The sequence below is a fragment of the Pygocentrus nattereri genome, chromosome 5 (assembly GCF_015220715.1).
Source record: "Pygocentrus nattereri isolate fPygNat1 chromosome 5, fPygNat1.pri, whole genome shotgun sequence".
In the NCBI taxonomy this organism is placed as follows: domain Eukaryota; kingdom Metazoa; phylum Chordata; class Actinopteri; order Characiformes; family Serrasalmidae; genus Pygocentrus; species Pygocentrus nattereri.
Window position 1 is genome coordinate 43,419,322 of NC_051215.1, and position 22,712 is coordinate 43,442,033.

A 22,712-nucleotide genomic window follows, 5' to 3' on the forward strand; every position below is an offset into this window, starting at 1 on the left:
AATACGATGATTTGCAAATCCTTTTCAACCTATATTCAATTGAATACACTACAAAGACAAGATATTTAATGTTCAAACAGATAAACTTTTTGTTTTTTGCAAATATTCACTCATTTTAAATTTTATGCCTGCAACACGTTCCAAAGAAGTTGGGACAGGGGCGTGTTTACCACTGTGTTACATCACCTTTCCTTTAACAACACTCACTAAGCGTTTGGGAACTGAGGACACTAATTGTTGAAGCTTTGTAGGTGGAATTCTTTCCCATTCTTGCTTGATGTACAACTTCAGTTGCTCAATAGTCCGGAGTCTCTGTTGTCGTATTTTTCGCTTCATAATGCGCCAAAGGTTATCAATGGGAGTCCGGTCTGGACTGCAGGCAGGCCAGTCTAGTACCCTCACTCTTTTACTACGAAGCCACGCTGTTGTAACACGTGCAGAATGTGGCTTGGCATTGTCTTGCTGAAATAAGCAGGATGTCCCTGAAAAAGACGTTGCTTGGATGGCAGCATATGTTGCTCCAAAACCTGTATGTACCTTTCAGCATTAATGGTGCCTTCACAGATGTGCAAGTTACCCCTGCCATGGGCACTAACACACCCCCACACCATCAGAGATGCTGGCTTTTAAACTTTGCGCTGATAACAATCCGGACAGTCCTTTTCCACTTTGGCTCGGGGGACGCGACATCCATGCTTTCCAAAAACAATTTGAAATGTGGACTCATCAGACCACAGGACACTTTTCCACTTTGCGTCAGTCCATCTCAGATGAGCTCGGGCTCAGAGAAGCCGGCGGCGTTTCTGGGTGGTGTTGATATATGGCTTTCGCTTTGTATGGCAGAGTTTTAACTTGCACTTGTAGATGGAGCGACGAACTGTGTTCACTGACATTGGTTTTGACAAGTGCTCCTGAGCCCATGTGGGAATATCTGTTACAGAATGATATCGGTTTTTAATGCAGCGCCGCCTGAGGGATCGAAGGTCACGGGCATTCAGTGTTGGTTATCTGCATTGCTGCTTACTTGCAGAGATTTCTCCAGATTCTCTGAATCTTTTGATGATATTATGACTGTAGATGATGAAATCCCTAAATTCCTTGCAATTGAACGTTGAGAAACATTGTTCTTAAACTGTTGGACTATTTGCTCATGCAGTTGTTCACAAAGTGGTGAACCTTGCCCCGTCCTTGCTTGTGAACCACTGAGCCTTTCAGGGATGCACCTGTTTCCAACTAACCTGTCCACCTGTGGAATGTTCCAAACATGTGTTTTTTTTTTTAGCATTCCTCAACTTTCCCAGTCTTTTGTTGCCCCTGTCCCAACTTCTATGGAACGTGTTGCAGGCATCAAATTCAAAATGAGTGAATATTTGAAAAAAACAATAAAGTTTATCCGTTTGAACATTAAATATCTCGTCTTTGTAGTGTAATCAATTGAATATAGGTTGAAAAGGATTTGCAAATCATAATATTCTGTTTTCATTTATGTTTTACGCAACGTCCCAACTTCATTGGAATTGGGGTTGTAGAATATTTATTCATAATGCCTATTAAAAATAAATCTGAGAATAGTAAGAAATACCAAAATACCATATAGTTGTATGTTTGTGAGTTCATTGGCACTAAGGCTAAAACCTGGATAATTTGGGTCAGAATGATGCTATTCAGACCATGTATATGTCATCATATTACAATATGCAAAATTCCCAATAACACCCAATTTCATAAGGTTAATGACATAGGCCTATATTGTCATCAGAGTATGAAATCACATTGTTATATAGCATTATATTGCCTAGCTCTAAGCCATATCAGTTCAATTTTCTTCTAAGACTTCATGTGCTTATCTGGCAATGGTACAATTTTCTCTACTGCCTCTGCTTCCACTTCTCCTTTATAATCGAACAGTGCATCATTTGATTTGCAGCCAGTTTAAATTACATTTAAAGCACTGTAGCGTGGCCCTCCTGCCCCTGGCCACCAACTTGCTCTCCTGTGATGGGGATGCCAGATGTACCAGCTGCCAGCTTATCTGGCCTAGTGATGGCACCTGTCCCTGTGCCAGCATCATGTGCTCATTGTTAGGTAAATGCCAGAGCCAGCTGTTGGTGTGAACAGCAGGGGGCACACCACTGTGGATGAATGACACGTTTCTCCATGTAAGAATGCCAACATTATTCAGTCTCATTCAAGTCTCCTTGTCTTTCACGTGGATATTATCTTTCATTGTGCCAGACCTGCTTTGTGGCATGCAAATAGACTAACATACTCCCTCAGAATCAAATGTTTTAGAATGTTATCCAATTTAAAACAGAGGAAAGTTATGACAAGTAAAAAATAAATATTCAAGATTAGGCAGTATTATTGGGTCACCATTCAAAGCAAAAGGACAAGATTGATTTAATCTACACATCAGAGGCTTTTTCACAGACTTGTGAAGTCCATACCACCTTGAGTGCATGCTGTCTTTAAGCAAAAGGAGGACGTTCCAAATACTTACACATTTTGGAAATGTTACAATTTCAGAGATTCCACTTTTCACTCAGTTGTGATGTAGACAATATAATTTGTAATGAAAAATGTTGCACTAAATAATAAAAGGATTGGAAAATAGAAACGTTTTCATTAGTGGTCATAGACTTCTGTGCCCCACTGTATATGTTGTAGTTATCTGAACATATACTGAACAGATACTGAACAGATACTGTTACTACTATTACTACTACTACTACTACTACTACTATTACTACTACTACTACTACCACCACTAATACTACTACTACTATTACTACTAATACTACTGCTACTACCACCACTACTACTATTTCTATTATTACTATTACTACTACTACTGCCACTACTACTATTATTACTACTACTACTACTACCACTACTACTATCACTACTGCTACTACTACTACTACCACCAGTAATACTACAACAACAACAACAACTACTACTACTACTACTACTACTATTTCTATTACTACTACTACTACTATTACTACTACTACTACCACCACTAATACTACAAAACAACTACTACTACTACTACTACTACTACCACCACTAATACTACAAAAACAACTACTACTACTGCTACTACTACTACTACTACCATCACTAATACTACAACAACAACAACTAGGCTACTACTACTACTATTTCTATTACTACTACTACTACTATTACTACTACTACTACTACCATTACTACTACTTCTACTACTATTACTACTAATATTACTATTACTACTATTATTACTATTACTACTACTACCACTAATAATACTACTACTATTACTACTACTACCACTACCACTACTACTACTACTACTATTACTCCTATTACCCATACTACATAATAATATGTTTATGTGGCACTTGTCTGAAACCCTAGCATTACATATTCGCAACAGAAAAAAGGCATAACAAATCTTATCTGTTGTTGACCTATTTTTAAAAGTGATACACTTCTAGTTACTTTCCTACTGCATTGTTGTTAGTTGCTAGTTTAAATATGCTTAATAGTAATTAAGAGGTGTTCTGGTACATAATATCTTTGCATGTGAAAGAGACTGCACTCAAAATCAGAAATAAGCAATGCATTCTTATCAGTGAGCTTTGTTTGAAGATTTTTCTCAGCTTCCAGTTTGAGCATTAATGGATTTATTGCCTGTTGAAAGAAAATTACAGTGTAACCCATGACTTTCCATCTTCAGTCATCCCGAAAGGCCACAGCACCACACGTTTTGGTGCTTCCTTTACTTCAGCACACCTGTCTCAAGTAGCCAATTACGTATCTGATTGAATTGGGTCTATTCAAGCCGGGAAAAGCTAAGCTTTTACTTGTTCATCACTTCATTTAAAACCACAATTTAGCCAGAAAAGCTTAGGCAACTTGTGAAGGGGGACTTGATATGTGAATTGATACAAGTGTGAAAAGGTAGGCTAGCTCTGTAAGCCGGGAACAGCGCTTTGTGATGACCCCCTGAGGGTTATTCCTCAGACTTTCCAGCAGCAGGAGGTGAGCAGCTGAGGCTGCCTCGTGGCTTATTCAAAACAGCTCTCAAATTATGTCTCAATGTAATGTTTTGACTTCATTAAATGCCACAGCCTGCTGTTGTCTTTGACTGGCTGTGATGGAAGTAGTTGCCCATGCGGACAGCTGGATTGTAATTTGAATCTTTCACAAAAAGGAGTCTGACAGAAAGAGCTGAAAGGTGCCCTCTGGGATCTGAACTTGGTTCTGAGTGCGTTGATGGGAATGTTTACTAAGCATGCATCCAGAAGACATGTTCTTGGAGCACTGCCAGTTTTGGGGTCAAAAATGCATCTCTGTTGGCGACACTAGAATCTTTGAAGCTCGGGTGCAATGCCCTGAAGAGCTGAGCTCTATAAACAAATGAAAAAGTAGCTTATATTTGTAATGTTCTGGTTATCCAGAGCTGGTGAGTGTTTCTCTAGATGTTCACAATATTTTTAATCTCTTAGTGATACGGTCATTTACTAAATGGTCATTGCACACTCATGTCAGTTGCACTGACAGTCACTCAGACAGTGTGCAAAGAAATGCTTTTCTAGAAAAACAAGAAAAAGATGTTTTTAGATTCAAACTCAACTCTGCACTCTCACATCTGCAGGGGAGACTAGTTTGCTTTACACAAGGGGTGTATGTTCACAATAAAGTTGTTTATAATTGTTTATATCTGTGTGATCCATATTTATGTTTAAGGAGCCAATCAAAAATTGCTGAAAGAGTGCCACAGCTATTCCACAACTAGCCCTGAGATTGTTAACAAAGAAAACATTGTGTGTTGTGGGCACAGTGTATTGTTGATGTTCTTGCTCTTGTTTGAAAGTCTCTGTTGTTTTAGCACTAAAAACTGACCTGCTAGCTTTAGCGCTTCCTAATTGTGGTGTTAAGTATTGCAAACCTGGTGTTAAATGGTTTTGCAGAGCGGTGTTAAGTATCGCAGATCTTTGCACTAAAACAGTGTTGTCACAGCATTTTATTTTGGTGCACCCTCCTTTATACTGTCCCCAGAGATGAGCAGAGTAGCGTAACCCAGAGTTAAGTAAAAAAAGTGGTGCAACCAGTTGCAAAGCACAAATGCAGTTATTACTGAAAAATGATTCAATTAAAAACAAAAATATGTAAATAAACAAAACAAACAAACAAAAAAAAATCAGTAAAATGTCTAGCTGCGGGCGCGATAGACAAAACCCATTAACTAACAGTAAAAGTATGTTTCTCAATAATTATAATAACAGTAACAACCATTAAAGTAAACACAAACTGTGAAATAAAGGTGATCATTTGCTTTTATGAATTTACATTCTGAAGATCAACAACAGCAGTCTTAAAATAAAATACTTGCATAGTTAATTTACATGTCTTTAACTTGTTTCCCCCTTAAAAAATAGGTTTTTAACATTAGAAAATTGAACATTTTACAGTTTTGTCAGGGAAAATATTTATTTATGACAGTTTTATTTTATTTTAAATAAAAATATTTATTTATTTTTGACAGTGTAATTTACAAAGCTGAGAGTGAAAGTATTACCATTTAGAAATGAAAAAAGGAAGTACTAATCCGTTTTTTCATTTAATTATAAATGAGTAAATGGAACTAGTTGCTATTCATGTCTGACTGTCCCACTGACACAAGGATCTCTTAGTGATGAGAATTCCCCCCGTATTTTCCACACTCCCACAGGAAGTCGCATAGTACATTAGAATGCATACACAGTATTTCATTGCTCATCGTCTGCAGCTCTCTGATGTATTTTGACCATTCAAGACCTTGACTTAAAACTCCCCCGCTGGTGATAAGTGAGGTGCCATCCTGACTGAGTGGACTTCTTGTGTCTCTGGGACCATATCAGAATTCTTTGTGCTGCATCAGCCATTCCTCTCTGTCTAAGGGAGTCAGTCAGTAAGACTCCTGTGCAGAGGGTTTGCTTGTTGTTTTGGCTGGGCTGTTGGCATTTATCTATCCTTCTCATGGTCCGGGTCTCCTTGAAAAGCAATTGATGAATAGTTTGGTGAATCCTCTAGAGAGATGCCAGTCTTGTTTATATGGAAGGCAATAATGTGAATAATGAATAATGGATGCTCTGCAAACCTAAGATGTATTGGACATATGAATGCAATATTACCAAGACTCTGCGCCATCCTAAAATGCCGCTTACACAGTTGTTTGGGGAGTTTAATCGGTTACAGGCTAATTGTTAATTAGGAGAAAGTAGAATACATAATGAGGTCATTTTTCTTCAAGGCTGAGGTGCTAATGTTTAGCTTAACATACTATCAGGTTGGCTTTGCTTAAGAAAATCTGCAATTTTAAGTGATCATACCTTAAAAATAAAGAAAAACAATGTAAAACATAAAGCTGCAGTTCTGAATGTGCACAAAATGAGGGCTGTGAGTTCTGAAAGTATATATAAGGGGAAATATGAGGAGTAGCTCTGTCTTGGAGTCTGACCCCAGCTCTCCTCTTTGAGAACAAATCTGTCTTACCAAGTTATAAAACACTAAATTGTGTCAATTGTATTTGTTTATTCTCGTGGCCTGCATACCAATGTCTGACCTCTTTCCTCTGAAAATGCTTTTGTGCAGATTTCCATCCATTTTTAACCATAACACCAACAAATCAAACCAAAGGGAAACTCCTACACAGTACAAGTTACATCTGCAAAGAAATGTCAGGAATGTGAGGTGAATCTAGCTGACACAGCTGGTTAACAATAGCAAGGAGAATAATAATATTTTCATTATAACAAATTTGGTAAAAGTTTAAGAATGTTAGTAATCATTCTTTGTGCTGAGATGTTCCTCTTCTTACTCTATAAACTGAAATCACATTTTAAGTGTCATTACACCCTAATTGTGGTTGAATGTATTTATATTCATTATTCTTGGTATAATCATAGAAATAACTAGAGGACTTTTGACGTATATTACACAAACATAGAAGTAATGCTGTGCTATACTTTAGAACAGTATCTGGTCAGCTTAAGAGCTGAGGATACTGCTGGGATGGATGATAGTGTATATTGATACTTTTAGACATCTTCACGATTATTGAGAGGCATCACATTAGTTAATTTTTCTGAGGTTCAATAAGTTAAAACAAAGAAGACCCAGCAATACCAACCTTAAAAATTACTATCAAAAATGTACACAATATCTATAATTCAGCGTTTCACATACTAAGTTGTTCTTATTTAATAGGACCAATTCTGCTCTTTTTGTTATTTGGTCAGTGTTCATTAAGTACTGACAATATCCACAGTTTATCTTTAAAAAAAGGACATTATGACATCATTTATCACAATAACGAAAATATGTTATCATATTGACCACCCACAGAGTGTAAAATTTCTGTCCTTTATGACTTCTGATAGGTCATATCGTTGCTGTCAGAATAGAAACAACATTTGGACCGTTCCTATTGGTCTATTTATCATTGAATATTATCACAATACAAATATTGACTGGACTTTTCAAATCAAAATTGCAAAAAAAAAAAAAAAAAAAAAAAAAAAATATATATATATATATATATATATATATATATATATATATATATATATATGGATACAAGGTTTTTGCGTAATAGAATAATAACTGCTCATGTTCTTAGAATGCATCACTATGATATTGCAGTGAAACGGATGAAAGCTACACATCTGCTGTTTAGTTTAAATCAGACATGATAAAGGCTAGAATACAAATCAGTGTACTTAATTATGTTTGTAGCTGTTACGGACCCGAGTAAGTGGGTAATTATTGCATCAAACACGTTTCATATGTAAGGCATATTATTTATGTATGAGCGTAGCTTGTGGAACTGGTGTTTCTTATGTGATTCATAAACACACATCTCTCAAGGAGTCAGCTGTAAACTGGATACGGTTGTCATTAGAATGTAAACAGTGTGGATATAAATGTAACGTGAATAACTGCCTGTGGCTGTCTTACCATATGTGTGGGTTATAAGAATCTGCTGAATGAAACTGGGAAGCCTCTCTGGTAACCACTGAAGGTTTCTGTCTCAGGCCTCAGATGTCTGGCCTCAGAGCTCAGCAGCACTGGCATCTCTTCTGGTGGCCGTTTCACGTGGATTGATTGTCCAAATCTGCTTGGCTGCATTAACTCGCAAAAGGCCTTTTACACGACATGTTTTGGGTAATGTCACGTCTTGTTTTCTGCTTAGAAAGAACTCTTTTCCCAGATGTGCTCGGAACTGAAATAGTCAACAAATGGTCATGTAGGATATTTAGTGATATGTGGAGCATTCTGCATGACATCGACTCGCTGTTAAGCCTGAATTAGGTTATTTGGCTATGCTGAATGGTGATATTTCATGGGTCATCAGCTGTTCCTCGTAATCATAAATTTTGATGTGTTGAGTGAGGTTTTAACCCCTTGGCTCAAAAGCTCTTTGTAATGTCTGGCCCATCTCTAGAAGGAAATAGGAAGCGGAAGCCATATTTCAGACAGCAATGTCACTGCAGACACCTAAATGACCTTTTTACACCAGCCGTGTTTCCTCTCTGAGCTCAGAGCAGTGGCTGGAGTGTGTATGTGTGGACATATGTGTGTGTTTGTGTGTTGATATGCCTTTCTTTTTCTCTCGCTCGTTCCCGCTCTCTCCCGCACTCTGCTTTACTCGAAATAGGAATTTGTCTCTCTCTCTTTTTTGCCCTTCATTAGAGCAATGAAAACTCTGCCTGTGTGGGAATACCCAATGTTCTGACCTGAATGTTGCCTCAGATAACCATGGCTTACTCAACAAGCATCATTACCAGTAAATCAGCATCACAGAACAACAAAAGCTCTCTTCTTTGCTGCTCTCTGTTTGTTTTGAACCTCAGTGAATTATATTTGAGCCTGCTGAAAGCAGTGCAGTGTAGAAGACAGCAATTATAGAACTTTTCTTCAGATGGTCTCCAACAACATTTGCTTGTGTGATGTTTGTTATTGCTCCGGAGGCTACGATATCTAATTGTTTATTGAAATACCAGTCTAAAGAGACCAGGATTGTTATCTGCACTTCATTTTGTTCTTATTATTGTCAAAGAAATGTCCTTGCTATGAAATGACAGTATTAAGCGTAATCAGCTTTAGGCCTAACATAGCCATCAAAATGACCCCTGAAACATCTTCAACAGAAGTTTCTTTCTATGTTTTTGCTGTGCAAGATTCCCAGCATAGTATGTTCAAATATTTGGAAGCAAAGTTCGAAAGTTGAAAAGTTTAGAATCAATGTTTTCAATAGTATATAACCAATTTGTTTGGTGACAAATGTAAAAAATTAAGTCTAATATTTTATTCTGGTCCTGTACAGCTGTACAATTTATGATGCTGTGCAATAATTCTGTTCTATACACTGTTAGAAATAATCATACTATGCAGGTACATGATTCATTCATCAAGGTACAAACAATGTAAGTGTACCATCAAAGGTGCAACAGCGGTCCACTGGTGTACCTTACATGAGTTTTTCCTAGTGAAAAAGTAGATATCTGTACCTTTTCATAACCAAATGTTTTAAAACAGAACAATAAAATAAAAAGCCTGGAGACGGGACGGGGTGCGTGGAGTCTGTACAGCTTAGAAAATATCATTGAATTCTGGTACAGTTATGTTACCTGACTAAAGGTACTGGGATGTGCCCCTGAGGGTACCACCACAGTGACAAGAGGGGTTCTGCCCCAGTGACAGTGTCATACCTTTTTTTCTGAGAGTCTATGTTAGAGCAGTATCTGGTCAGCTTAACAGCTGAGGATGGTGGGGTGGATGATATGGCAAAAATAGTGTATCTCGATACTTTCATGTTCACGATAAATGAGATGTATCACATCATTAAATTTTTCTGAGGTTCGGTAAGTTCGAACATATAAAAGATGACCCAGCAGTACCAACCTTAAAAATTGCTATCAAAAATAATGAACACAATAACTTTTATTCAGCGTTTCACACACTGAACTGTTCCAGTTTAATAGGACCAATTATGCTCTTTTTGTTACTTGGTCGGTGTTCTGCGAATACTGTACTGTGCTGCCAATACCCACAGTTTATTTTAAAAAGAAATATGACATAATTTATCACAATAACAAAATTGGGTGGTCATATTGACCACCCATAGAATGTAAATTTTCACAATACATTATCACAATAACAAAATTGGGTGGTCATATTGACCACCCATAGAATGTAAATTTTCTGTCCTTTATTACTTCTAATATATTGTTGCTGTCAGAACAAAACCTTGTCTCTCTAGAAAGAAAAAAAAAAAAAACTTTCACTTGTAATGGAAGTCTTTTATATATATAAAGTAATTTTGTAATTAATTTAAGTAAGTAAAGTAATTTTAAGTAATTGTGTAAGCAATTTTGGACCATTTATATTGGTCCATTTATTATTGAACATTTTCACAAGTGTCAAGAGTCAAGTCAAGAGGCTTTTATTGTTTTGCTTTTATTGTCATTCCATCTATGTACACAGTGGAGTGAAATCACATTCCAACATGGAATGCAACATGGAACAAAATAGACACAATACAGTAAATACGATAAATAAAACAGGCATTAGACACAGTAAACAAAATAACCTGCTTGTGTGTATTTTCCGATGAATGTAAAAAGAAATAAGTCTAATATTTTATTCTGCTCCTGTAAAGTTTCAAATAAATAGCTGGAAGCTAAACTAAAAAAAAAAAAATTAAAAATGAAGAAACTCAAAAATAAGACATTTTAGATGAGTCTAGATTAACGATAGGTTAATGTAAAATAATAAACAAAACTGTGTTTGCCACATATACTGTACTTGATACTGTAACAGCCACCCAAGAATCTTTAATAAAATTTTAACAATATTACGTTTCTAATTTGTCCTGTTTTAACATGGCGCTCCCACCCAGGTTTTTCAAACCTGTGGCAAACTCTGTATGCATACTTTACTGTATATTATTTATCATAATAACTTGACAAACTTACATATCATATGACAGATCTCCTCTGCTGGTGGCTCTGCTGCCGTGCAGGCAGGAGGTCCTCTGATTGACCTCCACTCTGAGGGGCTTCAAAAACATCTGTCCAGTAGCAACACAAACCCATCAAGCACTCACTTTCACTCTCACTTTCTCTTTCTCTTTCTTCTCAGCATGTTCCTCTGAGGCCGGGCGGTGCGAGTGCGACCATTAGGACATAAATCTCCACATTAATGTCACAGTGGGAGTAGAGTTGTGTAGCAGTCTATAAGTCAGGTTGAATGGACACGCGCTTAGAGTTACACACACACGCTGTGAGGACAGTTAATTGGGTGCTGCTGCTGGTGAAATATTAACTGCAACTGTTAAAGTTTGTCAGGAGTTTAGCACCAGACCTTGATACCGTATAGCCCGGGTGAGGAGAGCGTGCATACGTCAAACAGAGTTTAAGGGAAGAAACATTATTCCTGCTTCGGAGTTGGTTTTGATGTTTACCAGCTGGAGGGCTTGCTCTTACACAAGTGCTACTGCCTGCGATGGTCCAGTGTTTACAGCTGAGTTTCTGCAGGCTTGAGAGATGAATTAATACAGAATATTTAGTCTTTTGTTAGGGGGGGTGGGAGTTTCCATTTCAACATCCTGCTGTAATTACCCTGTGTGCTTCATCTGCAGTTTCAAATGACATTTGAAAGAAATACGAGTGGGTACAGACGTCATATTTGTCTGTCTTTAATAAACAGAATTGTGTACATATGTTTGTTTATATAAATATAATAAAACTACATTTACAGATAGTTTATGTAAAGTAAAATAAATGTCCTATATATATTAGGGATGTGCATTCTAAGTAATTTTGAAGATTGAGTTATATGTAATAGTTTGAAAAAGGATATCCAGTTAGCTGTAGTAAATATGACAAAAGACAGTTCTCTTTAACAAATAAGTCAAACTCTTACTCAAATATAGGCAGACAAGGAGAGAATGAGTGACGGTGCACAAGAACCAGAGCTCTTCTACAGCAGGCCCAAATATTTTGTTGCAGACTGAAACCAGTGCTGGTGGTTGACACATTTAAAGAGTGTGTGTAGTTATTGCTTACGTGTTCAATGTACACATGCTTCTGATGAAAGATGGAAAGCAGGGAGCAGGGAAAGGGGCTGATGGAGGGATAGTAGGATGCAGAAATGTAATGGTGCTGAACAAGTCTGTTTCTTAAATCTAAAGTGAACAATTTATATGAGACACACCCCATTAAAAGCAGACAGCAGCCATTCATCAGCATGCAATGGCCTTCTCATTTGGGTGCTAAATGGTTTATGTTAACCTGAATTCAATCAGTCCTGGGCTGTGACCACTGGGCTACAGATTCAGACGAGGGCAAATTTTGATCTGAAATATCAAAGGGAGTTGTTGGAGCTGTGTCCTGATTTATTGTATTACACATAACAATTGTGCTAATTAAAGGAATACACCAGCATTTGTCGAGTCATGCAATGGGCAGATGCTTCAGCCAACAGGCATAAGTTTCATAATAAGTATGTTTTGAATCAACAGGTTTCTGTTCTTTAACTAAACTGAGGAGTCAAGACAGGAAAGTGAATTACAAAACTAAGACAGTTAAATAAACATATAAACAGATGGCCAGATGCTTCGCTTTGGTCAGTGACTGATTGGTCAAGGCCTTTGTACGAACGTAGCATTCTTCTTCTTGTGCATCCTGTCCGTGATTGGACTTTTCTCACAGAGTTTAAGCTGAGGTTCTGATTGGAGTGCTCAAGCAGTTGTATACCGATTACGTCTCCTCCACACGCACAACTGCAGCTCCCAGAACCTCCTTCACATTCCTGTCACTCCCCTCAGACAGACGCAGGAAATGCAAGGACACAATTTCAGGAAGTTTGCTTTGGCCCTGGAGGAAAACAGAGTCAAGTTCTGAAATCATGGAGCGTATTTTTAGTGCCACCGGGTGTGTGGAGAGTGAGGGGGAGGCCCGAAGGGACAGCTGGTCACTAAGACCCCAAGATGGTCAGAATTTGATCTGAGGTCATTGTCGTGTGACGCTACACTTCCATAGCCCAGCACATTTGCAGACAGTGCAGCTTAGCCCAGTGGACCTTGTTTATGGAATATGGGCAAAAAACATGACACTCAAAATGCCAAGCGGAGCCGGATTCTTTCACAGTGTTCCTCTAAACACAGTGTACGCACTGAGGGAACTGAACTGTAAAGAGAACGAGCATGTCTACTGTGGTCTGCCTCATCACTTTATCAAAGTTTGTGTGTATGTGCATGCTGTGGATTATGGGCTGTCTCTACCGAAGGGTGAACCGCTATGTGGAGCAGTAATTGGTTCCCTCATGCAGCTTCCAAACCCACAGTGATGCGAAAATTAAATCTCATGATTATGTGCTTATTCATTAGTTCTCCAGTTTACGAGCATCTCTCTATTAAGTATTTTGCTGTTTTTGTAATGCTGTCAATTTCATTCTCTCCATCACTCTGTCTCTCTCTGTCTCTCTATCTCTATATTGCTGTCTATCTCAATGTCTCTCTCTCTCTCTCTTTCTCTCTCTCGCTCTCTGTAGGGATCTAAGGAGTAATTTGATTAGTACAGTGGAGCCCGGAGCATTCCGCGGGCTTGCTATGCTGAAGAGGCTGTAAGTATGAAAAAGCACAGCCACTGAACTGTGCACATTTGCAGATAGTCTTGTCTCCCCACTGCTGAGTGGAAATTCAATAAAAACATCTAAAGTATTTTTGCAATTCTGAATCAGGAGTCATTGTTTTAATGAAGTTCTAAATGAGGTGCATCAGTCATGCATCACTAACAGTACTGTGCAGTCTTAGGCAGTCAACAAAAGCTTGCTGTAGAGTTCTTATATTAATAATGCAACCTTAAATACGTAAGAGGTTTGATTTTTTCATTTTCGTCTCTAAGAAATAATGATAAAGAACTATAGTTGTTGTAGCCAGTTTGGTTCATATCCCATATTCCTATGAATTGTAATTGTAATGATTTTAAATATTACACTTGCAAGGGCTTTTAAAGCCTTTTTCAGTGCCCATTTCACCTTCTGTCCTGAACTGAAAGCTCTAAGTTGATTTCTCTCCCTTAGTTTTGATGTCATATTAAAGAGGTGGGATCAACTTGCATCAAATGCATTTAGTAATCCGATAACTGCAGAAAATCGGATTTTGTCAGGAATACGTTCTATCATTTACATGCACTTGGGTGATCAGGTAATGGAAAAATACTAGGTCGACAGGAGTCAGGCAGTAATCAGATTTCTTTTTTGCAGAAGATGTGACGTGAACGTAACATAATACTCAAACATCATGCCATGTCTCTTCAGTAGAAAATATGACTACACATCATCTACATACATCATTTCATCAAGCATGCATTTGACTTCAGCTCCAAGTGTTCAGTTGCCATCTCATGGGTACTGTTTTAAATACTGCTTGCTGTTTTCGCACAAGCACAGACTGAGAAAACAGAAAGAAATCAGAGTCACTGAAAAGCTGATTCACGAGCGAAAATCCAGCTTTCTTTATCGGACTCCTTGATCAGATTTCTAGGCATTTATCCTGTCTGAGAAATCAGAGTATGCTGATTACATGACCACTTAAATAACTGAAGAATTCTGATTATACTACATACGATTATAATATACGATGAAGTGCATCTAAACTCGGCCTGCGATGGACAGGCGACCTGTCCCACGGTCTATCCTGCGTTCAGTCCAGTGACTTGTGGGATAGGCTCCAGCTCTCAGACGACCGAGAAGGATAAGCGGCTTAGAAAATGTGTTTGTGTGTGTGTGTGTGCGCATCTAAATGCACTCATTTATCAATATCCCTACTTTACATTCATTTTGCATGCTGTATGAAGACACACCACACATCCCATTGGTTTTGATGGCAAGCACATGTCAAATATGTAGAGATTTCTATAGAACATGACTATATTGACAAGACCATTTCATATCATGATAAAATGTCTTCTTCTGCTTACGGACACAAAACGTTGGCCAAAGGTTTAAAATCTGCATATTCAATAGAATTCCTCTGTTTGTTTCAGTGTGCTGTGTGTGAGAAAGTATTAATATAGAATCCCAGTGTGCTTTTGTTTTTGCTGGCAATAACTGCATCTTCTATGCATTAATGAAAACTTTTTGAGCAGTTTAGGCAACAGTTTGAAGAGAATGAGGGAGAGACTGGATATAGAAGTCTGTTTTAGCAGAGAAAGGAAAGCATTGCATGACAGAGTCAGTTTGGAGGAAGCTTTGAGGAGGAGAAAAAATTATTTTCGCTCTCAGAACAAAAGTGACAATTTTAGGAAACGAGAAGAGACGCTGGTGGAGGCAATGCATGAAGGTATGCGGGACACCCCACTGTTTGATGTGTCACTGATGCCGCATCATCCGATAACAGAAGAGACGCCCTTTGAGGCCATGACGACTGCTTAAGATCTGTGTACTCAAAGAACACTCACACGCACAAACGCAGTCTCAATGTGTAGAAGCAGAGAGAGCGTGTCGACTTCCAATTTTTCATGCCTCTTGAAGTCTGAAAACAAGATAAATAAAACAGAGCCACAGCCATGTGCCCACGCTTAGAAGCAGGAACCCCCTTCCCAAATGTTTTACACTTTCGCTAACTCTCCCTCTCCCTCTCCCTCTCTGTCTTATACTCAGATGGCCGTGGGTCAGTAGAAGGTGTGTATGGTTGGTTTAATGTGGAGCTGATTAGGGGCTTTTAGCCTGCTGATTGTGCCAGGTCCTGGCTGCTGCGCTGCACTAATGCAAAAGCCAGGTCCCGAATGCTGTGTGGTTCTAATTTAAGAGTGCCAGGTCCTGAATGCTGTGTGGTGCTAATTTAAGAGCTCCCAACTGGTGATTACAGCAAAGGGGCTGAGCCTCTCCCTCTGCTCTGCTGCTGGCCATATCTTTAATTACACAGAGCAAAGGCACAGTGCCACAGCCACAGTGTGAGCGTGCGCACACACACACACACAAAACACACACATACACTCATCAACACAAATTTCAGTGCCTGCACTCTTAAACCCACTCACACATGCTCTGAAACAGCTTTTCAGTTCAGAACTGGAAATATACAGTACTATGCAGCAAGGGTCATCAATTCCAGACATTTGGGATGTAGTCCAGCACAGTTTGGTGATTTTCCTGCTCAAACACATCTGCTAAACCTGCTAACTGTCTAGATGAGTTGAATGTGGTGTGTTTGAAAAAGGGCCAAAAATGACCAAACAGTGCTGGACCCCTGTTGTAAAAATTGTATTGTGAGAAAGGCCTTATATATATATATATATATATATATATATATATATATATATATATATATATATATATATATATATATATATATATATGTGTGTGTGACTTGCTGCTTCTGGACTGAGGAAACTTCTTATGTATGTAGTTGCATGCAAAAGTTTGGGCACCCTGGCCACATTGCATATTTTGATGATTTTTGAAGTGAAAAGACATAAACAAACCTCTGATGAAACCTATTTACGCCTATTTTTCTAAAAAAAAGGTTAATACACAGTTAAATACACAGTTAAAAAAATAGTAAAAAGTGACACTTTATAATAACGTTGTTCAATAAAACATTTACTGACTATTAATAGCTGTGAAGAAGTGAGTAGTTAATCAGAATTTGAAAATGCACAAATGTTTATGAATGATGGCGCATGTAGTTGTTGTGTGTATTCTTATGTATGAGTGTATTAATGAGTTGCCCAGCAGCATACATACAAATCATTGCAGCAAATTGCTGAATTACATAACTTTCTAAAAGTACACTTTTGTCTAGTATGTGTATATGATGACAAAGCAGCTTTTTGCTATGTAATTAAATGCTTCATGTGTGAAGCTATAACTCCTACTAACAGATGTGTGTAAATTGTGTGTTCTTTAGTTCTAGACCTTTTGTAATAGCTAACGTGGAAACTGTATGTAACACTTTTAAATAGTTTCTTTGTTTTGTAACAGTGCACACATTACGCAGTTAAGTCCAGACGAGGCTCAGCTCCTCCATATGAACTTCTTCTTTCGGCTGCTCCCTTTAGGGGTCGCCACAGCGGATCATCTGCCTCCATCTTGCCCTGTCCACTGCATCCTCTACTTTTACACCAACCATCTCCATGTCCACCTTCACTACATCCATAAACTTTCTCTGAGGTCTACCTCTTCTCCTTCTACCCGGCAGCTCCATCTCCAACATTCTTTGATCAATATATCCACTATTCCTCCTCAACACATGTCCAAACCATCTCAACCTGGCCTCTGGCTTTATCTCCAAACTGCTCCACCTTCACTGTCCCTCTGATCTGCTCATTTCTAAACTTGTCCATCCTTGTCACTCTCAACGAAAATCTCAGCATCTTCATCTCCGCCACCTCCAGCTCAGCCTCCTGTCTTTTAGACAGAGCCACAGTCTCCAAACCATATATCATAGCAGGACGCACTACTGTCTTGTAAACCTTCCCTTTCACTCTTGCTGCTATCCTTCTGTCACACATCAGCCCTGACACCCATCTCCACCCACTCCATCCTGCCTGCACCCTCTTCTTCACCTCTTTTCTACACTGTCCATTGCTCTGGATGGTTGACCCAAGAAATTTGAAGTCAAGCTCCTCCATATGAACACTGAAAAAAAACAAACAAAAAAAAAATTTAATTTAATATATAAAATGTATGCAAATTTTCACACATTGCACCTTCCACATGGTGGAATGTAAAAGCCCATCTGATTCCCAAATCACACTGTAACTTGAAAATATATGCAAAAAGTGCCTGCTGTGAAATGGTTGTAGTTTGTATTCCCATTCGGCAGTGTTTCTGCACCTCTTCACTTTCTTCAAAAAGATTTGACACCCTTTTTGCAATTCTAGCCCTGATTTTTCTGTCCCAAAGTTTTTGAATGTATGATAAACTCTAACGATCAGCTGAAGAGGCATTGCCAACATAGCTTAGAAAGTTTAGAACCTGTTGATTAGGCTCATGATAAAATTCACAGTCAGTGACATATCTGGGACTTCCAGAGTGACATTTTTCTCATGAAATTGGTCCTGCCTATTGGAAATCAAAACGTGATTGTTGATTCCTTTGTCACTTTGGATTTATGCTGATAGTTAATCTAAAACGTTAGGCCTTGTCTTCAGCTCCTGAAGTCCTAACCAGTGCTTGAGCTCACTTAGTTATATCTATCTAGATACCACAGTGAAAGGCTATTTTTGATTGCCGGTTTGGCACAGCGTGATTCAAGAATTTAACTCTTTTTTAAATCCAAAATGTAACCATGAAACTAGACTAGTGCTGTAATACTCGCAGGGTTTTAATGCAAGCCTGATTGTACTGAAAAAAAGAACATTAGTTCCCAGAAATCATTAGAAGTCCTAGTACATTTTTTTTCTCTATGAGGCCCTGAGGGTTCACTCTTATCTGGATCATAATAAATACAAAGAAATACCTCTTTATAATTGATTTATTTCTACATGTCACAATTTCCATGTCATGTTCTCATTACTAGCTGTTTCTCGATATATGTCCATGTGTTTGTTCTGTTTGGCTGCATCTAAAACCATGTACTACTATACTATACAGTACTAATGAACGCACTGCTAATGATGGTTGACATACTATTTAGCATATATAGTAAATGGTATTGTTATGCCCTAGTTTTTCTCTTGTTCTCTGCCCACTGTTGATATTTTAATGTTTCATTTACTCTTGTTAGTCTTTCCTGTTATTTATCTCAGTCTCTGTTTTCTAGTGATTATGTTCTTTTACCATATATTTTCATGTCACATGTTTTCACCTTTGTTCCATGAACATCTCAATGCTCTTTTCCTTTGCTTGTTAGCCCTGATGTTAAACTGGACTCTAATAAACAAAACTTGCACATCCTGCTGTTGCTTATGCCAGGCACTCTTTGACAAATACGCTATCCATGTTTCATTCAGCTAGATGTCAACTCACTTTGGAGCCTTAGGCCCATAACCTATAAATAAAGTGTTTCTTTCCAAAATTCTCTATATCCATTTGTAAGTTTGGACATGACAAGACTGTGAAAACAAGAAAAACTGATATATAATGGAAAATACATGTAAGTGCTTTTAACAAAGGAGGTATTAATTGTGATATAGCTTTGACATTTCTTGTATGCGTAAAATCCTATTTAATGCATTTTGCAACAAAACCTTTTAAATATTTGCATCATTATTCACAAATGAAGACAACAATAACCCCATATATAAATGTACATATTTGTAGCATCAACTTCATATATTAAGCTTATTTATTTGCCCAAAAACATAAAAATGCATACAAGCCCACTTGCTATCAGTGTCTGTATGTTTGAGCAAATACTGGGTCATGTTTATAAACCACAAACTCTAAGTTATCCACTGTGATGCTTTTAAAAAGTTTGATGTCAGCTAATTTATCACAATTTAAAAGCTGTCTGTGTGTTCCTATCTCTTCAGTGATCTGTCCAACAACCGGATTGGCTGCCTCTCTCCTGAGATGTTTCTTGACCTTGGCAATCTCTCTAAGCTGTGAGTAATGTTCTAACTCTATGCTCCCATGCTGACCCTCTCAAGCTCTTTATTATAGACGTGGCTCTCTTATAATAATGTAGATGTGGACTGTGTTTTGCTTTGTTTGCACTTAATAGGGATTGTCTGATAAGGTTTTTTTTTTTTTTTTTGTGGATGTTTTACAGAAATGTATCCGGAAACATTTTCTCCACACTGCCTGAGGGGCTGTTCGTGCACTTGAATTCTCTGAGAATTCTGTAAGAATATGCAGTGGTCTTCCCTCCTATCTACACCTTCTGATATCACTAAACATAAACTAAGATCCTCTCACTACTCTTTTTAATCTTTTGTATGTGTTTGTGTGTTTCATCAGGCACTTCAGTACCGATTACTTGTTTTGTGACTGCCAGTTGGAGTGGTTGTTGCTGTGGGCTAGAGCCAGATCAGTGCGTGTGGGAAATGAGACAGTGTGCGTGTATCCCACACGCCTCCATGGCCTCACATTCCGCAGCCTCCGAGAACACCAGCTCATCTGTGGTAATACACAGCGTGCAGGCATGTGTGTGTGTCTGTTTAAATGATTCCCAAAATTAGTCTTGGATGCCCACACAAAAACACATTTAACGTGGTAGCTTGGCAAAAAATATTTACAGTTTTCCTCTTGCCATGAATGTAGTTGATCAACTAAGACTACGTTTGGTGTCTTATGTTTGCTTCTTTTCCCTTGGACTGGACCTATAATGCTAGTAGTTAATAATGGAAGCTCATCAGACAGCATCATGTAAACAGCCTCAAAATGGGTCGAGTTGTTAAGCAATCTCAAACAAACTTGCATATGTGGTTTTTGACTTCCTATGATAGGCCCATGTTCTGTGATGGATAGCAGAGTTAATAGTAAAAGCTCTGCAAATACCATAAATGCTTTGGTTGAACACACACAGTGCTGTACAGGGTACAATTTACATTTACATTTACATTATTTAGCAGACGCTCTTATCCAGAGCGAAATACAAGAAGTGCTTTGTCTGTCTAGAGAAAGTATCTTTGCTAGTTACCAATAGGTTAGAGAGAAAGACAGTCCTGAGCTCCAATTCTGCTAGAAATATCAGTCACTGTAGGTACCCCGAAAACAGAGTTGAACACAGAACTCTGTGCCGTTCAATGCAATACAATACAATACAATAAACTACAATACACAGTGCAATACAATAAAATACAACATATACTGTAAGTGCAGCACAATATATAGCAATCAATACTTAATTCAATGCTCATTTAAGTGCTGTGTGAAGAGATGTGTCTTCAGTCTGTGTTTGAAGACAGCAAGAGACTCTGCTGTATGGAGAGCCAGTGGGAGTTCATTCCACCACCTGGGTGCCAGTACAGAGAACATTCTCAACGCTTGTCTTCCACGCGCCTTGAAGGATGGCGGGTCAAGCCGAGCTGTACTCGAAGCTCAAAGAGCTCGTGGTACAGTTCGAGATTTCACCATTGCCATCAAGTAGGTAGGGGCTAATCCATTTTTGGCTTTGTAGGTAAGCATTAGGGTTTTAAATCTGATGCGTGCAGCTACAGGAAGCCAGTGAAGGGAGCGCAGCAGTGGGGTGACGTGGCTGAACTTGGGGAGATTGAAGACGAGCCGTGCTGCCACGTTCTGGATGAGTTGCAGAGGCTTGATGGCCTGTATGGGAAGACCAGCCAAGAGCGTGTTGCAGTAGTCAAGCCTTGAGATGACAAGAGACTGCACTAGCACCTGGGTGGCCTCTCGGGTGAGGAAGGGTCAGATCCTACGGATGTTGTACATTTTAGGACATCCTCAGACCACAGCATCAGACTTCAGATAATAGACAAAACTGCTCCATGCCTTGGGGTAAAACACATTCATAACATGTCACTTACATCTGGTGAGACAGGACGTTTTAAGCAGCCTTAAGTGGCATGGCTTCAGAGAAGAAAACATCAGACTAAGCTTAGCATCCTCAGACGGTAACATTTGTGTATACCTCCTTGTATTTACCCTGTTCTTCAGGGGTCAAGACCCCTATGGGACCACCACAGAGCAGGTATTATTTGGGAGATGGATCATTCTCAGCACTGCAGTGCACTGATGTGGTGACAGTGTGTTAGTGTGTGTTGCACTGGTACAAGTGGATCAGACACAGCTATGCTGTTGGAATTTTTAAACATCTCATGTCAGTGCTGGACTGAGAATAGTCCACAACCAAAAACATCCAGCCAACAGTGTCCTATGTGCAGTGTCCTGTGACCACTGATGAAGGACCAGAGGATGACCAACACAAACATATGACCTACTGTCTCTGACTTTACATCTACAAGGTGGACCCACAGGGTAGGAGTGTCAAATAGAGTAGACAGTGAGTGGACACAGTGTTTAAAAACTCCAACAGCACTGCAGTGTTTGATCCACTAATACCAGCGCAACACACATTAACATGCTAAAACCACGTCAGTGACGCTGCAGTGCTGAGAATGATCTGTGGGGTGTGCTGTGGTGGTCCTGTGGTGGTCCTGACAATTGCAGCACAGGGCAAAAGGGGGCTGATAAATAATCCAGAGAAAAAGAAAGGAACAAAGTCTGTAACTGTAGAACTACAGAGTGCACTTTTATAATAAGTGGACATTTACATTTATATTTATGGCATTTGGCTGACGCTCTTATCCAGAGCGACTTACAATTTGATCATTTTACATAGGTAGGCCAAGGTGGTGTTAGGAGTCTTGCCCATGGACTCTTATTGGTATAGTGTAGGGTGTTTGCCCAGGTGGGGATTGAACCCCAGTCGACAAGGCAGAGGTGTTACCCACTACACTAACCAACCACACTGGACCTGATATAATGAGTGTGTATAAATATGTATTGGCAGATATTTAAAGTTGGTAATAGAAAAAGTGGTATCCCTTTAAATTGACAAACAGACAGTCCAGGTTTCTTTGGTTGCTACCACTGTTTTTGGCTATGCAACATGGTTTTGTACATTTGTGTAGATAACAGTGTGCCACCCAGTGTCAGAAGCCACACAATCATAACCTGTTTGAGATTTTCTACTAGTATTCTTGAGGCAAATGTGTAATAAATTAAGCATTGCACTAATTGCTGTGGAATAAGCTTCTGTTACTTGTTAC

At 38.7% G+C, this 22,712-nt stretch overlaps 1 protein-coding gene across 1 annotated transcript in view; it reads left to right on the top strand.

The window, feature by feature from the left end:
- LOC108426860 (adhesion G protein-coupled receptor A3) overlaps positions 1–22,712 on the top strand; it is a 214,381-nt gene that overhangs the window by 18,723 nt on the left and 172,946 nt on the right. The window contains exons 3-6 of the mRNA XM_017696663.2: positions 13,585–13,656; positions 19,515–19,586; positions 19,754–19,825; positions 19,942–20,105. Coding sequence (XP_017552152.1) covers positions 13,585–13,656; positions 19,515–19,586; positions 19,754–19,825; positions 19,942–20,105 — 380 coding nt within the window. The remainder of the gene's footprint in view (positions 1–13,584; positions 13,657–19,514; positions 19,587–19,753; positions 19,826–19,941; positions 20,106–22,712) is intronic.